Below are 15042 nucleotides of genomic sequence, written 5' to 3'. Positions count from 1 at the left end.
TATCACATACATTGATTTTGTTTTTTGTTGTGCTGCAATAGCAGTCTGTAGTTGGAACATTTTATAAGCAGTGCAACTTAGCGTCAACTTTTTTAAATCTTATTTGACCCCCCAACCTCTAGAATCACGAGCCGCCACTGCTATCCAGCAGAATATAAAAAGTATTCGGCTTGCAAACGAACTATAGGTGGCGCGCGACACAACAACAACAATGGAGACCGAAAAGGAGATAAACGTTTGAGTGTCATATGTGTACGTTGTGAAAAATAGTGTTTGTGGCTTAAAATTGAGTTGTTTTATTGGTGTATATTATTTATTTCTGTGAAAAATGGACCCTAAACGCCGAAACAAAAGTAATAAATACTGCTGCGTGCCCATGTGCACGACGTATTACTCTAGCAATATTTCGTTCCACAAATTCCCAACGTTAAACAAGTTATTGCGACAAAAATGGATTAATGCCTTAAAAATAGGAAAGGAAGTTAGCCAACATATGGTAGTCTGTAGCAAACATTTTCGTGATGAAGACTATTTTTTAAATAGACGTAAGAATAACATAACCTCTATATTTGGTCTGGTTATTTAATTATTTAAAATATATTCTTAGGTTATCAATGTAAACTACAGAGACTAAAACCAAATGCAGTGCCTTCGGAAAATCTTCCAAAAAGAAGACATGACAGAGAAATCAATGAAAATTTGATTTTTCAGAGGCAACAAAGATCTGAAAATCGTAAAAAGTGAGTATAAAATAATAATGCTGACGAATAGGTAATTACTAGTCAGCACATCCCCTTTGTAGGAATAAAGAAATTAAAAGTATGCAACAGCAAGAAAACGAATTTCGAGATCATGAGGGGTCTGTCGAAACAATGAATATTATTTCTATGTATGTATCTGTTCATGATATTTAAATCTTTTTGAGCTTATTTTCCTAGAACACATGATCAAGATGAAGTGGACGTTGCGGAAGTTTTAACATCCTGGGGTCACAGTAATGCTCCTACTAATGTTAAAGAATATGCAGATAAAGGTGTACAAGTAAATACGTACGAGGAATTCAATCAATTTGATGTATCAGACATAATAAATACTGATTACAAACTTCGAATCTTGACTGGCATACAAAGTCTTGCTTTTCTTAATTTATTAACATCAACTTTAGCGCAACACATGAAAATCAAATCAAAACTAAATATAAAAAAATTGATACTTCTATCATTAATGAGATTGAAATTAGATGTACCATTTACTTCTTTAAGCATATTCTTTAATGTTAGCCATACAACAGCTCAAACATATTTTCAGCGCATAATAACTAATTTGGCTTTTTGTTTAAAAAGTGTAATTAGATTTCCTAGCCAACAAGAAATAAAAAGGAGCATGCCAATTTGTTTTCAAAATTATTCTAATACTAGAATTGTACTCGATTGTACTGAATTAGAAATAGAAAAATGTAAATGTCTAAAATGCAGAATCAGAACATACTCATTTTACAAAGGTAGACATACAGTAAAATTTTTAATTGGTGTAGCTCCTTCAGGAACTATAACATATTTAAGTAAACCTTACGGTGGTAGGGCGTCTGACAAAGCCATATTCAACAAGGAAAATATGATTTCAAAATTTTCTCCAGGTGATGGGATTATGGTAGATAAAGGGTTTTTAATCGATAAAGAATGTGCTAACAAAGGAATACAACTGATACGTCCACCGTTTTTAAAAAAGAAAAAACAACTAACAAAGGCGGAAGCATTAAGGACTGCAGAAATAGCCAGAGCGAGAGTGCACGTAGAACGAGCTATCCAGCGAATAAAAAAATTTAAAATTTGTCGAAATATATTGCCATTTAAATTATTAAGAAATATTAACAGTATTGTTATTGTGATAGTAGCTTTAACAAATTTGTCAAGTCCAATTTTATCTGTTGATAAATTTTAAGTTTTTCTTGTAATTATGTATTGTTCTATATTAGAAAAATAACATTTTGATTTTTGATAAGTTTTTTATTATTTTTTTTTAAAGTGGTTCACACAATACATGCAACATATTTTGAAAGAAAACACTTTTCAATTTTTTCAAGAGATCATTGCAAAATATTTCGTCCCGATCTATATTTAGCAAATAAAAAGATCTGTCAAAACTTGAATAAATGATGAAATCGCAACCTAGTAAATTTAAAATTGCCAAGGACAATTGTATTTGGGCCATATACCCATGCCGTCTCTTCAATGTCCAGCCTTCCCCCTCTGAAAATTCCATGTACTCCAATGATGGAAGACATTCAGTAATGGTTTTTTTTGCACCTATAAAAACAAGTTTTCATAAAATTTTTCAGTTACAAGTTCGCTTGGTTCACCTAAAACAGGACACTTAATTTCTAATAAACGAATTGGTCGTTTATCCCGAAACACAATGCCATCAGGAGAACAGGCCAACCATGGATTCTTTTGGCACACAATCAGCCCACACTGGATTACAGTTTCGGCACTTGGGAGATTGGTCATATATGCTTGCCGGGCAAAATCTTCTTGGTTGTTGCCATATCTTGTGGCATAGGTTCCCTTAAATGATTTGGGATAAAAATATTTCACGGCTTTGGTATGCCAGTCACCCTGACTGTATGTAAATAAGGTGTAACATCTTGAACCTGTAACATCATGTTAAATAAGCTCATAAAAATTATGAAAACAAACCGGTTATTCTATACTGTCGTTCTTGCATCCATGTGGCTTTGCTTTTAAATGTGTCTTTACAAATTTCAAATCCGTCGCATGGATACAATTTGTTGTAGGTGGCTACACAACACCTCCGTAAGGGAGCATCTAGATTAACCTGGTATATTACCTCACTCAATTCGCTCCGATAAGCATTGTCGCAAATTGCACTGAAGAGATCATCCCTGCAAAAGAAAAAAAAACAGCAGCAGCAAAAACTTTTAAATAAAGATGTGTTTATATCATTAACAATTGCTAAGGCTTGATGATGCCATTTATAACAATTATTTGATACAACCTAGACCTATCTTCAGGATTAATAGTCCCCTTGAACAGCATGGCAGCTCCAGAATTCGGGAGAACTATTACAAAAAAATAAATGATAATACAAAATCAATTTATATAATTTGATGTCTACCTTCAAAGCACTTTTGTACGAAATCTTCTGGAATAATTCCTGCCATATCACATTTGGAATGCTCCGATGACTTAACATGGCAAAATTGTTCCACAGGAACAACTTCTACTAGTTCTTCCCGCTTCCGTTTGCCCCATGCCTGGGGAACATCGGTGCAACTAAGTAGGCCTATACTCTGAGCACTAAAATTATAATGAAATGTTTATGATTTCAACAAGAAACGGTGCAGCTTACTTGTAAACATACAGTAGGGTGGCAACTATGTGCTTACATTTCCCTCCTGCTCCTGCTTTGCAGCTGCAGACACAGTTCCACTGTCTGTAATCTGATAAGACAATCCATTATTAGGTCTATATTAACATATTTTCAGAATGTCACATCACCTGAATAATCTGCAAATTGAATTTGAATTTCGTGAGGTGCTGCACTAATTTTTGAGGCTATGCACCGTGCTTCGATGTTTTGTCCCTCAAAAGTGCAATTGCCGATTAAGCCAGCCACATACAGTGCTTCTCCTTGTTCAAGGGGCCGCGTTTTTCGATCAACACACGCATTGTCTTGTATGTAACTGTATATGTTACTGATCGAAATCAACATATTTACAACTCAAACTAATAATAAGTACAAAAGAACACAAGCAACACGAAACGAAAGGGAAATTGTCTTAAAACACTCTAAACAACAATGAATCGCACAATAAAAAACAACACTAAACACAACTAAACACTATTAAACACAACTAAAAAGCACTAAAAAGCATTAAACACAAAATAAACACCACGCACGAGTCAGAGCTATCTCCCTCTGGAGGGTTCACATTCTTTCCGCTACGTGGCGCGTCGATATCCCGGTCAGCCGAATTGGTAAAGAACACCCTTTCGGCAGAAGTAGGCATCACTGTAGGAGTGCCACAAGGATCTATTCTTGGTCCTATTCTCTTGATAATTTTCATTAATGACTTATTATATTATTACTCATGAAAAAGTCTTTTAATTGCTCAGTAATGTCTAGAGAGATGCAAAAATAGTTCAAGGACGCGGTTATAACTCCCACTCCTCATTATCATTGCCACTTCAGTGTCGCGCGGCGAAATGCAAGATTTAACATACATATCAGTGGTTTATTGCTTTTATTATATATATATATATAATAACTAATAACCATCGGCTCCACGTAGCAATACACGGATGAGATGTAGATTATTTTATAATAGCTGCAACGGCAAAATGCGATGCCTGCTATCCCAATCACCAATATTAAAATGACCGAACATGCACCGACGGGCGAAGCGAAGCAATAACAGCGGACGCTGCTGACGGAAAGTGGCGGGAGGCGCATGGCCTAAAACTGCATCTCCTTAGTAATGTCATATGCTGACGACATTATTTTCATTATCACAGGTGGCGGTACCACTGAAGTCATTAATAAGGAGACAAATGTTTACACTTTGGCACAAAAATGGGTCACAGAAAACAAACTGTGTATTAACCACGAGAAAATGGCATTTACTTTTTTCACCATTACCGTAAGTTGTGCTGAATTCACACTCAATGTAAATAATATAACCATTGCGTGTTCGTCGTCTATCAAACTAGTGGGTATCTCCTTCGATAACCACCTAAAATGGTTTTCATATCGCACTGTGAGAACAATACTCAGGTAAGTCAATTCTTAAATTTATCATTAATGCATAAAAAAGTTAATGTAGTTTTAGTATATGTAAGTATAAACGGTTTTTAATAATTGTGTAATGCTCAAAATCATCAAAATGTTTGTATTGCATTTTCGAACATTACGTGTGCACTTAATGCAAGACTGCCGTATCTCAAAACTAAGTGAAATGCAAGTAAGCTGTGAAGCTATGAGATTTCAGTCGATGTTGATAATGGATACTCCTACTAATTTAGGTACAAATTGAAAACAACAAATGCACAATGTATGTCTTCTGATATAGTTAAGAATTGATCGAAAACATGGAAATCAATTTTTCTTTGAATAGGAAAAGTAGGAAAGTTAATTAGAGCGAAATAAAAAATTTAAAATTTGTAAAACAGTCCGATGGAATTTTGTAGCTTCGTATAGAAAGGAAGTATATCAGGAAATAATAGTCAATCAATTCTCGAACATCACGACAACGGCGGCATTAGACTTAAATGAAAATGATTAAACAATATTTATGAAAGTCCTTTAGCAATACGTAAAAAAATACGATGGACTGAATCCATTATGTATAAAAAAACGAATTAAATAAAATTATAACACATTTTATAACAATTTAGCCATATTACACTGACCGGCAAAAAAAAACCGGCCACCCTTAAAAGTTTCGCAAAACGAATCTTTAAAAATTATTAATTTAACTAGTGATCGTTATTTTATTAAAGAACCATTCACTATTGACATATAAGGTATAAATTAGCAAAAAAAAAAAGAAGCAGAATTAAACGCAGAATTAAATTTAATTTAACAAAATAACAGAAACAGAGCAACACTTTGAAAGACGTCTATAACAGTTAACGGAATTATTTTCGCGTGAAAACGTTTATTAATTGCCAAACTTATAATCCAATGATGAAAAACACTATTTACAACAACAGCCTCCTTTATTGTTTTTTTTTTTTAAGAAAATATCGTACTTGGTCTGTTTCCGTTATTTTGTTAAATTAAATTTAATTCTGCGTTTAATTGTCTTCTTTTTTGTGCTAATTTGTACATCATGTGTCAATAGTGAATGATTGTTTAATAAAATAACGATCACTAGTTATATTAATAAGTTTTAAATTGGTTTTGCGAAATTTTTCAGGGTGGTCGGTTTTTTTGCCGGTCATTGTAGATGTTGAATGAATTAATACTGTGATCGTTTTGTGTTTTGTTACATTTTTTCATTACAATGCGTTGCTAGTTTGCTCTTGTCTTAAATTTATTAACACGCAAGCCAAAATATTTGATATGGTGTACCAGTGCAATAGTCACGTAAGTCAAAATTTCTTGTTTTCTATAACGAGTAGAAGATTCTACTCTAAAGGAATAAAAACACGATTAATAGGTAATAAATTGACAATACGACTATAATGTATTTCGAAGCCTTTGGTATTTAAGATACAAATAATATATAAAAACTTGGGAATTTTAAATCATCATTACTCAAAACAAGCTGGTTTTGAGTTACGCGAGTATTGCTCTCACAGTGCAAGTCTTCTAAATTAGCGTTTGTCTGCTATGCTCTCAAAAACATAATGAGACAATGTAACTTCTCTACGGCAAAGCAACTTTATTTTGCTAACTTGCAGAGTCTTCTAAAGTACGGTATTACGCACTGGGGCCTTTCTCCTGAATTTAACCGTGTATTCATATTACAAAAAAGGGCAGTAAGAATTTTAGGGAGCCTAAAATACCGACGCTCTTGTAAATCAACTTTTCAACAACACGGAATCCTGACGCTGCCAAGCTTATAAATATGTGAAATTTTATCATACACATACAAAAACATAAACAACTTCAAAAATAATAGAACAGAACACGAACATAATACAAGACACAAGGATTTGTTGTTACCAAGACAGCACAAGACAGCTCACTATCAGAGAAGTTTGCATTTTAATTGCTGCAAATTTTTTAACAGTTTTGACTGCGACATTAAAAATGCGTCTAATTTTCTTGTCTTTAAATCTAAAATAAAAAAATTTCTATAAAAAAAAAATTATTACGCAATTAGCGAATTTCTAACATATCATATCCGCTATATTTTATTAAATGTATAAGTTTCTAATGTACTGTACCTTTATGTTAATTGTTTTCCTTTGACAATTCTTTCTTAAATCTATTACAATTGTTGTGTGGATTTTCTGAAAGTTAATAAATTATTATTATTAATATTATTATTAATCTCCGAAAGTACTAGACCGATTGTTATGAAATTTTGTATTTATATTAGGAATATCATGTAGATGGTAAAACGCTAACCAAAATTTGCCTAATCATCCCCACCAATAATGTGATGACGTGACTTCCAATTTGTACATAGTAAATAGGTTTTAAATTGTAAAAAATAACATTGTTCTACACATGTAGTTTATGACTTCGAATTGAGTTTTTACCCGAAATATCCAGATTTTTTGAAAAAAAATCAAAATTATGAAACGACATTTTGCAATTTAATTTCTAATCTGCAAAAGCGAGTGCTCTGAAATCTTGCAGATGATTTACAGTTATGATAAGCATAGTAAATTTTTATTCAAAATATATTTACTTGTCCCCTTCAAAAAATTGATGACGTCACCTCAAAAGTTTGCCGACTAAATTCTATCTAAAATGTATAAAATATGATGAGTCTGTACTTGTGATTTACCATTCCATTGATATTTTTTTAATTTGCATATAAGGGCGACTCAAAAGAATTAATGAATGGGTGAATTTATTTAATTGTTTCACAGTTATCATAGGCATGGTAAATTTTTAGTCAAAATATATTTCCTCATCCCTCCCTAAAAAATTGATGACGTCACCTCAAAATTTTGCTGAATAAATCCTTTCTTAAATGTGCAAAATATGATGAGTTTTTACTTGTGATTTATCACTGCGTTAATATTATTTAGATTTGATTATACAGGGTGTCTCAATGTGATGTATTTAATTAATTAAATCAAGAATTGCAAAACTAAATACTTTGAAATATTGCAGACGTTTTGAACTTGTTGTAAGAATGGTAACTTTTTAATAAAAGTGTATATTATTATTATTATCTAAGGAAGTACATTTATTTATTATTATTATTAATTTTGATCGACCTCTTCACTTGAAATCGTAATTCTAAGGTGTGTTGCTGTATTGGGGGTTTTCCTCGAGCAAGTTGGGTGTTTCTATGACTGTATTTGGTATATTCGGCCGTTTACAGTGATTATATAATTGTCGTAAAAATTTCAGTACGAAATAGAGACAGAATAGGCCGAAAATACCACATAAGGCATAGAACAAGATATCATGACAGATGCGATTCTGACTATCATATCCTCGTACCGGTTGGGACAGTGACGCTAATAACATTATATTATTGTATTTGTACAGAAGGTAGAGTAGCAAGACACTAATGCATAAATTCCAAACTACCAAAATCTAAAAACTATGTGTCCCATAACTATCTGCGAAGGATACACTCGTCTATAGGTCTTCCTGGGGAAACGATTGTAGTAGGTCCTGGATAAGTTGATTGGGGGATGTTAAGTTCAGATGGGGGATAGTTAGTGACCAATTGTGGTTTATGCATTCCGATAAGTTATTGTATGTGGGTAGAAAATGGGTGTGGATTGGATTAAGGACGAAGGATTTTAGTGTCGACCAGGATGCAGGAATTATATGGTTAATGTACGATACTGGGGGCATCTCGTCTGAGCATGGAAACCTAACGGGTATGATTATCTCTTGCTTATAGTTAAGAGAACATTGACAGGGAAGTTTGAGTTTCAATGCTCCGAGCAGATTATGAGACGAAGGCAAGGTTTTATTTTCGCCGGGACATTTAATATATGATCTTACCTTTAGTTTTGTAACGAAGCGAATTTTCGCGGGCCGGAAACCGTGACGTGTACCGCGAGAACCGGGGGTAAATTCGCGATCGCCGCGCCGCCGCGGCGGAAGAAGAGGACTCTTGCCTAAAACTCCAAAGAGTGCGGGAGTCTGTGGCTGCTGTTTTGTGTGGAGAAGTTTCGTTTGAGAAGTCTGCAGTTGACCTTCCGACCCACCGTAAGTACTTTTTGGGTCATCTGCGCGTGTTTGTACCGGTTTTAGAATAGCCGCGCCCTAGCGAGAAACCGTGTCACCGTCACCGCGTTTTTTTTTGTCACCGTCACAACCCGAAACCGTCGTGCACGCGTCGTTACCGTCACCGCGCTCTCATCCCGGGTCGCCGTGCCGTCTTCGCGCGATTTCCAGGTTCAAGGTCGCCGCCCCCAGAGCCCGGAGGAGCCCGACCTGAAGGAAGTCGCCGCCCAGGAGGAACGACCGTGCCGGATATTTAATTCTTTTTGTTGTAAAACCGTTTTATATTTATTTAAGTTGCTTAGCCGTAAGTTTTATTATTTTAGACTGTGTAGCTGGTGGCAGGGAATAAACCCTATTTTGTTATAAAATATCCTCGCCGTTTTATTTATTATTCTCGCGTTTTCGCGGCGGCTCACCAGCTGAATACCGTGTCTCCGGCTTTAGAGCACCCCGGCGCTCCCTCCCCCGGAGAGGGAGCTGGAGCCCGAGCGACCGCCGCTCCTGACCGAAGGCGCCACCCCCGGCGGCGTGAAGGTAGCCGCATAAGCTTGGTCGACCAGACGTGTTTCTGACATCAGCGACACTAGTCGATCCAAAGCTTGGCATCCAAGTACGCCGCCACCCCATACGTTATCGGCGAGATTCCGGACCGTCATCCGGAATTTCGTCGCATAATTTGGCGCCCGAGCAGGGGCCTAAAGTGAGCAGCCCCCGGTCGTCCGCCGCCACCAGCTACGTTTTTGTCCGCTATCAGCGGGAGACCGTCGTTTTTGAGCGGTCTGTTTTTTTTGGTCTCGTGGCAAAATTGCCGAAAAAGATAAGAGCCGTTATCTTATTGTTTTTTTTTTGTTTTTGTGCTGTGTTGTGGTCGCCGCCACTGTCCCCGAAGCCCCGTGACGCCATTAACCGTCACCGTCAGAATTGGTGACGTCATAGAATGGGTAAGGAGGACCAAGACCGGCCGCACCCAGCTCCGCTCGCGACGTGGGTGCCCCAGCTGCAGCGTCACGAGCTGGAAGAAGCCCTGCGCGAAATTGGGATCGACGCCACTGGCTCCGTCCACACGCTCCGCCGGCGTTTGAAGGATTTCCATCTCCGTCGCCAGGCCGAAATCGACACGGAGATGAACCTGGAGGAATTGACCACGTCTCTCCCGACCGTCACCGACGAGGTCGTGGACACCGTCATCGTGTCGAACCCCAACGCCTCCATACCGACGTCGACCATCGGATACGTGGTAGCAAATTCGGCTTCAGCGACATCGCTGACCTGGAGCATTGCGCTGACCGAAGGCGCCACCCCCGGCGGCGTGAAGGTAGCTGCATAAGTTTGGTCGACCAGACGTGTTTCTGACATCAGCGATACTAGTCGACGCAAAGCTTGGCACCCAAGTACGCCGCCACCCCATACGTTATCGGCGAGATTCCGGACCGTCACCGGACCGTCCGTCCCACCTCCGGAATTTCGTCGCAGTTTTGTGATGATAAATAAGTCTTCCTCAATTTCAGTGATCGTTAGTGACTCGGAGGTATGACATTGCATTGAACAATGGTGACTAAGTTTTGGTGTCTTCATGTTTGCATTAGGTTGTCTGTACCAGTGTATCGGAATCGAGGCCTCGTAATCTAAAGTTTGTACCACTGGTTTCCAAAAGGCTCCAGCGTTAACTTCTACTTGGCCCTTCCTGTACCGAACAATGACACAGACACACATACCTAAAAAAATTAATATTAATATCTTTAAATCTCTTTTTTTTTTCTAGGACCCCCTACTTCATCCCTTCTAGTCGGCTTTTACGACACGCAGGTGATACGGTTGAGGAATTCTTGTATATCCCCATCAACAGGGTATATGTTTTTTCGAGCGTTCTTACTTTTCGTCGGATGCGCCGTTTCCCGTCCATGGATCGTTATACGGTAATATCCTCCCCACGTGTACGACTTCTTTTTTAGATCGTTTATTAAATTTTTGCACCTCATAATCAACGTCGCTTAATTTTTTTGTAATATAATATGGGGCAAACCACCGCAATAATAATTTTTCACTTTTTCCGACTTTTCAAACAGGAGTAAATATTTTAATTTTGTCTCCTACCCGAAATTTTACGTGACGATGCTTTTCGTCGTACCGCTTTTTATCGATGTTTTGTTTTAATCGAATATTATCCACCGCCATGTTTCTAACCGCTAACGCTTTTTCCCTAATATTTATTATATCTATATTTTCAATATTCTTTCTTAGACTAGTTTCGGACGGAAGTACAGGTTCCCGACCGTAAACTAACATGAAAGGTGATAATTTAGTCGTATCTTGACGAGAGGTGTTATATGCGAAGGTCACGTGTGGGAGAAACTCGTCCCAATCGGTTTGGTTAGTGTTTGTATACATCGCTAACATGTCGGCCAATGATTTATTACATCTTTCTGTCAGTCCATTACAGCTAGGGTGATATGCCGTGGTAAATTGACAATTTGTTCCCATTAGCCTCAACAATTCGCCTATAAGCTCTGATCGAAAATTTGTCCCGCGGTCACTCAAAATGTCTCGAGGAGCCCCGTGTCTTGTTATTATATGTATTCTGTAACATAAACTTTGCTACTGAGCCTGCTTTGGCGTTTGGTAAGGCTTTAGTTTCCGCCCATCGTGTCGCATAATCTGTCGCTACAATAATAACCGAAATAGGTATGTCAAAAAGATCTACTTCGTCTTTGGGCGCCTGAGACACCGGGTTCCGTAAGAGACAATCCGAATCCGCATGTGCCTTACCGTTTTTATAAACTACCTCATAGTCAAATTCTTCTAATTTGATTATTATGTTGTGTATTTAAACGACTACTACAACATCAAAATATATTTAGGTAACGATAATTACAGAACATGTAAGACATGACAATGTAACATGCTCACGCGGAGATAGACTACTATCGACTCCCCTTTTGCGGCTTCCCCACGGACATGCGCATAAGGGCGGTCGTACACTACATCCCTCCCTCCTGGACAAAGTCATTTAATCGCTTCGGGGGTTGACGTTGACGTTGGGGATATCTCTGCGACCTCTCGGACTGCCCAGAAGATGGCGCGGCCTCTGCTTCAGGGGTTTCGATGATTGACCCTCGTTGATCACTTGACGACGTGGGAGGCAGAGGTAGAAGGCGGTACAGCTTCCCTATCCAGACGAAGTTGGTCCACATGCTTCCTCTCGACCTGGCCAGTGGATGTTACGACTTTATAGGAAACCGGACCAAACGCTTCATCAACAGTGGCTGGTATCCACTTTGGACCGGGTCTATAATTCCTCGAATAAACTTTATCACCAGGTCTAAATTGTCGTGATGGCAACGGGGATTGTTCTTTCATGTTACGATGTGGCATGGATTCTGGATGAGTTCGATCCAAAACTGTGCTCAATCTTCGTCCCAGTATTAATAAATATTCCATAAGACTGCCAACAGAAAACGAAAATTACTTGTATTTTCAAAATTATAGACATCAAGAAAAAGTACCTTTTACTATTTATGCAGATCTCGAGAGTATTCTTCTTGATTGTACCAAACAGAATATGTCCACCACGAATAAGACCGAAACTTATCAAAAACATATTGCGCACAGCATTGCTTACTATTTTCACTGCTCATATGATAATTCATTTTCTAAATTTCGTTTGTATCGAGGTAAAAATTGCATTCAATGGTTCGTTCAGGAGTTACATCGAATGGCTCATTTTTGCAACGATAAATTTCAGAACGTTATTTCTATGGAAACATTAACTACGGAAGAACGTGAGCAGTTTGAATCCTCCCAAATATGTCATATATGTAAAAAAGGATTTTCGGAAAATAACATAAAAGTACGCGATCATAGTCATTTAACTGGAATGTATAGAGGCGCTGCCCATCAAAGTTGTAATTTAAATTATAAAGATATTTGTGTTATACCCGTGGTCTTTCATAATATGAGCGGATATGATGCCCATTTTTTTATTAAAGAACTTTCAAATTCAATAAAAGGTGATATTAAGTTACTTCCCATTAACAAAGAAAGATATATCTCGTTTACTAAATTTGTCGAAGACACGAAAGTTAGTTTACGGTTTATTGATTCTTTCAGATTTATGCCACATAGTTTAGACAAACTATCCTCCAATTTAGATAATTCTCAAAAAATTATTACGTTGGCAAATTGTAATAATATGGAAGAATTTGATTTGTTAAACAGAAAGGGAGTGTTTCCTTACGATTATATAAACTCCTGGGAGAAACTACTTGAAACAAAATTGCCCGAAAAGGAGGATTTCTATAGTCGCTTATACGATGAAAATATTAAATATGAAGATTATTCCCATGCTACCAATGTTTGGAACACTTTTAATATTCATACATTCGGAGAATATTCTGATTTATATTTAAAAACTGATGTGCTTCTTCTAGCCGATGTATTTGAAGCTTTTCGAACTACTTGTTTAAATACTTATCAACTTGATCCGTTGCATTATTATACGGCTCCGGGCCTAACATTTGATGCTATGTTAAAAACAACAGAAATTAAACTAGAACTTTTAACGGATATAGATAAAGTTCTATTTGTAGAAAGAGGTATTAGAGGTGGAGTTTCGCAGTGTTCCAATAGATACGGTAAAGCCAATAACAAATACATGCCAAAAGAAGAATATGATCCTTCGAAAGATAGTACCTATTTAATGTATTTTGATGTTAACAACCTTTACGGAGCGGCAATGTCTCAATATTTACCGTATGGAGAATTTGAGTTTGTAGAAAATTTCAATATAGCTGATATCTTAGATACCCCAGAAAATTCAGCAATAGGTTATATTATTGAATGCGATTTAGATTATCCAATAGATTTACATGAAATTCATAGTGATTTACCATTAGCTCCAGAGCATATGATACCGCCCATTTCAAGATCTAAACTTAAGAAGTTATTGTTGACTTTATATCCCAAGAAAAATTATATTATTCATTATCGGAATTTAAAGATGTATACAAAATTTGGTATGAAAATAAAATGTGTACATCGTGTTATGAAATTCAAACAATCTGCGTGGTTAAAAGAATATATAGATTTAAATACAAAACTTAGGCAGCAAGCAAAGAACGATTTTGAAAAAGATTTTTTTAAATTAATGATTAATGCTATTTATGGTAAATGCATGGAAAATGTAAGAAAACATCGCGATATTCGATTGGTTAGTAAATGGGAGGGAAGATGGGGAGTTCGTTCTCTTATATCTAAACCAAATTTTCACAGTTCTGTTGTATTTGACGATGATTCAGAAATAATCGAAATGAGTAAATTAGAAGTATTTTTGAATAAACCAATTTATGTTGGTTTTTGCATTTTAGATATTTCTAAAACTTTTCTCTATGAATTTCATTATGACTATATTAAAAAAACATTTAAAAATAATGCTAAGTTACTTTATACCGACACTGACAGCCTAATTTATGAATTTCACGTAGATGATATATACAAATATATTAAGAAAGACTCACATCGATTTGATACTTCTGACTATGATTTATATAATATTTATGATATAGAACTGAAAAATAAGAAAGTACCAGGTTTAATGAAAGATGAAAATAACGGTAAGATTATGCTAGAATTTGTGGGTCTCAGATCTAAAATGTACGCATATAGAATTGCAAGTGACGATTTCAATAAAAAATTAGTTAAAAAATCCAAAGGTAGTACAAAAGCATCACTTAAAACAATAACGTTTGAAAATTACAAAGAATGTTTATTTAATAATCGAAGTTACGAAAAATCACAAAGACTCATCAAGTCCAAACATCATACTGTTTACACAGTAAAACAAGAAAAAGTAGTTCTCAGCCCCAATGATGATAAAAGGATTGTAACAAGATTTGCAACGGATACGAAACCTTGGGGATATCATATTTCGCACGTAAGTTAAAAAAAAGTGGGGATTGCCATATATAAGCAATTAAATTTCACAGATGATTTATTCGATGTTGGTTATTTCATTATTACAACAATGTCTGACTTGAGACAATTTGTTGATTTACAAGCATTTTGTGCATCCGAAAATGTGTACAAAACATATCTTAAAGCCGCTGCGAGTGATAGAACGAAATTAAATTTATTCCTTCATCTCATTGATAAAAA

The 15042-nt window shown here is 36.4% G+C and overlaps 2 protein-coding genes across 2 annotated transcripts; one reads left to right on the top strand and one right to left on the bottom strand.

Moving 5' to 3' along the window:
* Nucleotides 1-203: 203 nt before the first annotated feature.
* LOC135134374 (uncharacterized) lies at nucleotides 204-2001 on the top strand. The gene is made up of 4 exons (XM_064063028.1): nucleotides 204-545; nucleotides 608-740; nucleotides 803-889; nucleotides 939-2001. The coding sequence occupies exons 1-4, from the start codon at nucleotides 329-331 to the stop codon at nucleotides 1939-1941; spliced, it is 1440 nt and encodes a 479-aa protein (XP_063919098.1). The 5' UTR covers nucleotides 204-328; the 3' UTR covers nucleotides 1942-2001.
* A 31-nt stretch (nucleotides 2002-2032) lies between these two features.
* On the bottom strand, nucleotides 2033-3939 carry LOC135134375 (uncharacterized). Its single transcript, XM_064063029.1, has 6 exons — nucleotides 3519-3939; nucleotides 3370-3460; nucleotides 3136-3317; nucleotides 2697-3079; nucleotides 2360-2650; nucleotides 2033-2306 (listed from the first exon to the last, which is right to left on the bottom strand). The coding sequence occupies exons 1-4, from the start codon at nucleotides 3730-3732 to the stop codon at nucleotides 2973-2975; spliced, it is 594 nt and encodes a 197-aa protein (XP_063919099.1). The 5' UTR covers nucleotides 3733-3939; the 3' UTR covers nucleotides 2033-2306; nucleotides 2360-2650; nucleotides 2697-2972.
* Nucleotides 3940-15042: the final 11103 nt, after the last annotated feature.

The sequence above is a fragment of the Zophobas morio genome, unplaced genomic scaffold (genome assembly GCF_036711695.1).
Source record: "Zophobas morio isolate AGI-343-1 ecotype UQ-CSIRO unplaced genomic scaffold, CSIRO_AGI_Zmor_V1 ptg000023l, whole genome shotgun sequence".
Lineage (NCBI taxonomy): Eukaryota > Metazoa > Arthropoda > Insecta > Coleoptera > Tenebrionidae > Zophobas > Zophobas morio.
The sequence above is the reverse complement of the archived record's forward strand: the minus strand, read 5'-3'. Positions and strand labels throughout refer to the sequence as shown.

Excerpts from the sequence above, each read along its gene's own strand:
- LOC135134374 (XM_064063028.1), top strand. The coding sequence starts at position 329 with ATGGACCCTAAACGCCGAAACAAAAGTAATAAATACTGCTGCGTGCCC. Across the intron at positions 546-607 it reads AGACTATTTTTTAAATAGAC|GTTATCAATGTAAACTACAG; the intron begins GTAAGAATAACA and ends ATATATTCTTAG. Across the intron at positions 741-802 it reads AGATCTGAAAATCGTAAAAA|GAATAAAGAAATTAAAAGTA; the intron begins GTGAGTATAAAA and ends TCCCCTTTGTAG.
- LOC135134375 (XM_064063029.1), bottom strand. The coding sequence starts at position 3,732 with ATGTTGATTTCGATCAGTAACATATACAGTTACATACAAGACAATGCG. Across the intron at positions 3,461-3,518 it reads TCAATTTGCAGATTATTCAG|ATTACAGACAGTGGAACTGT; the intron begins GTGATGTGACAT and ends TTGTCTTATCAG. Across the intron at positions 3,080-3,135 it reads CGTACAAAAGTGCTTTGAAG|TTCTCCCGAATTCTGGAGCT; the intron begins GTAGACATCAAA and ends TTTTTGTAATAG.